General features: G+C 39.3%; 1 protein-coding gene across 1 annotated transcript; it reads right to left on the bottom strand.

Annotated features, from left to right (window-relative positions):
- Positions 1-312: 312 nt before the first annotated feature.
- LOC131315592 (pentatricopeptide repeat-containing protein At5g11310, mitochondrial) lies at positions 313-3,870 on the bottom strand. Its single transcript, XM_058344749.1, has 2 exons — positions 3,233-3,870; positions 313-2,616 (listed from the first exon to the last, which is right to left on the bottom strand). Exons 1-2 carry the CDS (start codon positions 3,738-3,740, stop codon positions 1,439-1,441), a joined length of 1,686 nt encoding a protein of 561 aa, XP_058200732.1. The 5' UTR covers positions 3,741-3,870; the 3' UTR covers positions 313-1,438.
- Positions 3,871-6,115: the final 2,245 nt, after the last annotated feature.

The following is a 6,115-nucleotide window of genomic DNA, read 5'->3' as shown; positions in this document are numbered from 1 at the left end:
CAACAATAATTACCTCAAAAACTAACATAGTGGAGCCCATCTGCATATGAATCAGCTTGAACTTCAAGCTGTAAGAAGATTAAAGGACCTAACTCCGACTGATCTTTTTGTTTTCCCTACCTGTTACTTGGGGCAACATAATTACCTCAAAATGTAAGATAGTGGAGCCCATCTGCAATGGATCAATCACCTTGAGCTTCAAGCCGTAAGAAGACTAAAGGACCTAACTCAACTGATCTTTTGTTTCCCTTACCTGTTAATTGTGATACCATGAACTACAGAACACGAAAGTCCAAAGAAGAACATGGCACGAATACAGAAGCCCTGCAGTTGCTTTTTTTTATGCCCGCTTTTTATTAAAATAGGTCAAGATCATGTAGCCATAGTTTACAAGTACGTGCATTATCAACCAAAAATTTTCATCAATGTCGTTACCTTAGCTTCCACTGCTAATGCCCAAAGAGGTACAATTACATTCTCACTAACAGGTGTTAGCTCTTTACACACTTCTTTTTGTTTTTTGGAAAATAAAGTAGCTCCTTACAGACCTGCCCGCCTACTAAAAGACAATCACCCCTTCCAGCAATCTTCAGCAATTTTGTCCTTCAGACCTCATCCCTTTTCAAAAGCTCCAGAAGCATACCTGTAGGACCCTTGCTTGGTTAACTAAGATTTTAAAGTTTTCTCATAAATGTAAGTATAAGCAAGAGGAAATACATAAAGATATCCTTTCACAGATTCTGTCAAAGATTACCGTTGTGAAATACAACACCTTCACAATTTCCAGAACCTTCAAGCATATCTCTGAGGGTCATCCACAAATACAACACTCCAGTGGCTGATATTAGAAATAATCCTTAAGGAAAATCACTTATACACGTCCCTTTACGTAATTATCCCTGATGTCAACTGCTCTAATGAGAACTTAACCAAAAGGGTTCTGAAAGGAACACTACTAATTCCTCCTCCGTTTCCTGAAATCTAACCACAGGCAGCGGGTTATTGACGCTATAGATATATCCCCATACGGTTGGAAGAACTCTGGTCCATTCAATATTCTGCACTCCAGGTCCCCACATGCCGAAACTGCCCCATCCTTTCTGTTATATTTTTTTCTTCCTCTTTTCAAAGATATCTTCCAATCCAACCTAAACCATACTGACGAGAGCCTAAAAGACGGGGAAATATCACCCCAATGCATAACAAAAGCTTTCAAGACAAGTACCGTTGCTCTTCATTACAGAACGCATCTGAAATCCAAGAAGTCCAAGATATTGGTGGAACCTTGTTGTTCCAGGGTGCCCTCTTGCTGACTCATTTGTATGAGACTATTTAGGAGGTCTGCCGCATAATCACAAATATAGAGAACTTGCTCTTTATCTTTTACAAATCCAGGATATCACAACAAGCTTCCTCTTCTCTTGATATCCTCCACCAACTACTGTGCAACCACCGATGGTTTTCTACGCTTAACAAGTTCTCTCGGATCTCTGCATGTCTTCAACGTATTAGACAATGCTTTGGCTTTCTGGATTATAGATGTTCTCCTTGCACGTGAACCGTCTTCATCTCTGACATTTGCACTAGGCAGCTTTATTAAGTGAGGGGTTGCGGTCATCATATCACATAGTTTTCGGGTCATTTCAATCTTCCCTTGTTCCTTCAGTTCATAGGTCATTCTTTGATACGTTGTGGAATGAGGAACAATTCCGCGCCACATCATGTCCTCCAATTCTAGAAAAGCCTCTTCGACTCTATGCATTGTACATAGCAAATGGACCAACATAGTGCACCCAACAGGGTCCAAATCATATCCTCTATCTTTCATTTCCTTCCTAACTTGCATTGCAAGATCCAGTCTCTCCTGTTTGCACAACAAAATCATCAAAATATGATAAGTGAACTGGTCAGGGATGTATCCAGATTCCATCACCTTGGTATAAAGGTTCATCCCCTCTTCAAATTTCTCTAAGTTTACGTAGTGCCGAAGAAAGTAATTATACATTGTAATGGTTGGCATAAACCCCCTATTAATCATCATCTTAAGGACCTTATTAGCCCCTTCAATATCTCCAGCCCTGCAAAAACATTTAACGAGGGAATTGTACGTGGAAATAGTGGGCCCTGATTCCAAAACTAGAAACCGTTCCATCATCGCTAATGCCTCCTTAAACCTTCCTGCTTCCCCTAACGCATCAATTATTGAATTATAAACAATTGCATTTGGTTCAATTCCCTGTCTCTTCATCTCCCAAAATAATTCAATTGCCACCTCAACACGACACTGCCGACAATAACCCTCAATAAGGGTGCCATATGTTACAACACTAGGCTTCACATTCTTACTTTTCATCTCATCCCAAAGACATTCTACGAGTTCAAGCTTTCTTGCTCGAAACCACCCCGTCAATAGAATATTGTAAACATGAATTGATGGAACCCAAGAAGGGTCTGTCGCTCTTTTAGTATTGAAATATTTTGAAGCTTCCCAAACAAGTCCCTCCTTGCAAAAGGAGTCCAATAAAATCTCAAACAAATTCAGTTCTGAATTCGAACACTGAATCAAGTCTAAACTGCATGCAAATTCCAAAGTTCTAATCGCAGGTGAGGGCATACCTGCAGGACCACCAAAAATCATCCACATTAGGCAAATATCCAAATTGTAAGTGGCATGCAAGGGTTAAATATTCAAGCACCAAATAAATCATTTTGCACTAAAATCCAAATGCTTAAATACGGGTACACTAGTACACTTGCAAACACTGAGTAAACTCTAAGCATTCATAATTCCAAGCATATTTACATGGTCAAATTCCAAATACCAACGTATTACAAGTGCATTACATTCTCATACCACCCCAATCTAGATCCATATTAAGGTTGCGTTCGAATATATGGATTTGAAGTTAATGGACTTGACATCACTTCTTGAAGCATTATAATTATAATTTATGACCTTAACTAAATTTCGAATTCTACTTTTCCACTTCAACAGTGATCTCAGATCTATAGCCTGCACTAGAACAGAATCAAAATCATTGCATAAACGATCACATAGTCTACACGATCTTGAACAAAACATATCTTCCCAACTAGTGAGTTAAGAATCTACCTCTAATAGCTAACCTCCCAACGGTTTTATAAACCTTAAAACCCCTTCATTTCAAATCCAATCACGCGACTACTACACACACGAACCCGTAAATTGGCAGAATTACAGAAAAGCAAGTACCTGCGCGAGCATACCGCCTAATAAGAATGGCGAAAGTATCCGCATCAGGTCCCTCAAGTCCCCGTTTAATCCGGCCAAGTATTAAACACCAAGCAGCCTCAAACTCTCTTGCCCTAGCAAGGACCTTGATCATGGCATTGAAGATGCCCACAGTGGATAAACACCCAGGCTGCTTTCCCGCCCATATGAACAGACTCAACAATTGTTTAGGAGACGAACCGAAATCGTCGAAAACCCGCTGTAACAGGGACGGACCCGGTTCGATTCCGGCTCGGTCCAGGGCGGTTTCGAGGGGTGGGCCGGGCGGGAAGGTGGGGTTCGAGAGGAGGGCAGAAATGGTGGTGTAATCGGTGGGGTTGTGATTAGGGTTAGGATTTGAGGGTTTGAGGTGGGGTAGAATGGAGATGAGGCGGTTGGTGGTTTTGGGGTTAGGGTTTTTGGTGCGTTGGAGTGGGAGAAAGGGGTTGGAGAGGAAAGTGGAACGTGTGCGGAGGGAGAAGGTGTTCATGTAGGGTTGTGCCTAGATATACACATCTACAGAGAGAGGGAGAGAGAGGGCAGTGGACTTCCCGGCGACTTCGCCGTCGAGGGGTTGAGAGAGAGAGAGAGTTGTGTTGTAGGTTTGTTACAGGGAAAATAAGAGTTTGTTTTAATAATTAATACTATTTGTTAATGATATTTTTAGTATTAGTAAATATTTTTAATTTGTATTTAACAGATATTAATTATCAAAATACGTTATTAACTGTCATTTTTCCTATTAACAATTCGCTAACTTAGGTATACAGTTAAAAAATAATAATATTATTATTATATTCTGACAAAAAATGTAATCATAAAAAAAAAATGAATGGATGCATGCATGCATTTTCTCAACGTAAATCCTATACGTATCGACATTTTCGTAGGGAAACCGCACCGACGATCGCGTTAAGCCATTTTCGGCCACCGGAGAGTTGATCTGAGCTGTTCAAAAATTCTATAATAAAAAAACAAGGGGGCCCCTAGCGGGAATCACTGGCATCCGATGTGTGTAGGATATTTGATCTAAACACCCTATTTTTCATATACAGGTGTGTAGGATGCTTGATCTAAACACCCTATTTTTCACATGAAAAAATAGGGTGTTTAGATCAAGTATCCTACACACATCGGATGCCAGTGATTCCTCCGGGGGCCCTCTCATTTTTTTTTATAGAATTTTTGGACGGCTCAGATTGGCCGTTCGGTGGCTGGAGACGGCCCGGCGCGGCCATCGATACGGTTTCCCTACAAAAACTGTCGGTATGTATAGCAGGGTTCATTTTTTCTCATTCTCAAATGGTTTCAATTAATTCGTTGCTGAAATTATTTAAAATAGCATTTTATCCGATTGATGTAGGAAAGCACAAATTTATTTTACTGTTTTAAAGTCTCAAAAACTATTTTTTGCAAATGTGGAGGGAGGGAGAGAGATGTTTTAGGAAAATGTGGAGTTAAGTTTTACAGTATTGATATTTCAGTGTTTACATAGGGCCGAAAGAATACTAATGTCAACACTAATCTGGATTCCAACATGCAGAACGCCAGTAGTACTAAAAAATGGGAATGTTAGTGCAAGAATTACCAAACTCCAAATGTATATATTTTTTGAACTGAAACTTAAAAAAACCCTCAAGGACAAGAACTTTCAAAAATTATGCATGACCATAGGATTTGAAAATACGAAGAGTCTACCGACACAGATTAATTACAAACAGATTGTGCACAAACGTGTTGTGGGGCCCATCTTCTGGTTCCACACAAAGGATCCGAGTCGTTCATTAATTTTAAAATATTTTTCTGAATGAAACATTGAACTACTATTCGATCAAGCACTTCTAGTTTTCGAAATGAGATGATTTTTTGAGTGATCTCCCAAAAAAATATTTTAAAATTAATGAACGGTTCAGATCTTTTGTGTGGGACCCGAAGATGTGCCCCACAATGCTTCTATGCACAATCTGTTTGTAATTCATCTGTGTTAATGGTCAGATTTGAAAATATAGTTGGGTAAATTACAATAACCTCCCTAAGGTATCTTACAACTACATTGACACCCCTTACTTTTTCTGAAACTGTAGTTACCTTCACTTTTGGAAACGATGTAAATGGTTCATAATCTTTTACCTTTTTGCCCTTGAACTTTAGTTGCAGCTTATCATGAGTCAACACTATAAACTCTCTCTCTCTCTCTCTCTCTCTCTCTCTCTCTCTCAACCCAATCAACCATTCTCTTTTTCTGTTGTAGTCAAAAGACCACCCACCACCTAATCTCCACTAATCGTCCCCATCGTATCTTTTCTCTCTATCTTCGTGACAATCAAAAACTCATGCCACGAACGCCTTTCTCTGTCGACTCCTTTCCAAACCCTAATTTATGGTATGAACTGTTGGCTACCATCAATTTTGGCGATTACATTCTAGATTCACCAAGGATGGAATTGGGATCATTGATGCCAGCAATTATCAATTGGATTGGATCAAGCACTTATGCTTTGATTTCTTTGTCTTTTTTTTCCCTGCTCACTTTTGGAGTCTATTTTCGTGGAAAGACAAGTAAGATATCCCGACACATCAGTATTTATAACTTAAATAAAAATTCTTCTTCCCTATTGAGCTGATTTTTTGCAAGGCCACTCTAAAACTTTTTTTAAAATTATTGAAGGTTCAGATCATTTGTTCGCGACTTCAAAGTGACCCCACATGGCGTTTGTGCACCATCAGTGCTTAAAGGGTCGGTACTCGTAACTTTTTGGATTGATGGTATTTTTAAACTACGAGGGCGTTTAATTGATATTTTAAAAAGTAAAGTGTCTATGAGAGATTTGAAGAAAAAGTTGAGGTCATCTTGAAAAAATTCAG

This window comes from Rhododendron vialii, chromosome 2a (genome assembly GCF_030253575.1).
Source record: "Rhododendron vialii isolate Sample 1 chromosome 2a, ASM3025357v1".
Lineage (NCBI taxonomy): Eukaryota > Viridiplantae > Streptophyta > Magnoliopsida > Ericales > Ericaceae > Rhododendron > Rhododendron vialii.
This window is presented reverse-complemented; position numbering and strand designations above follow the sequence as displayed.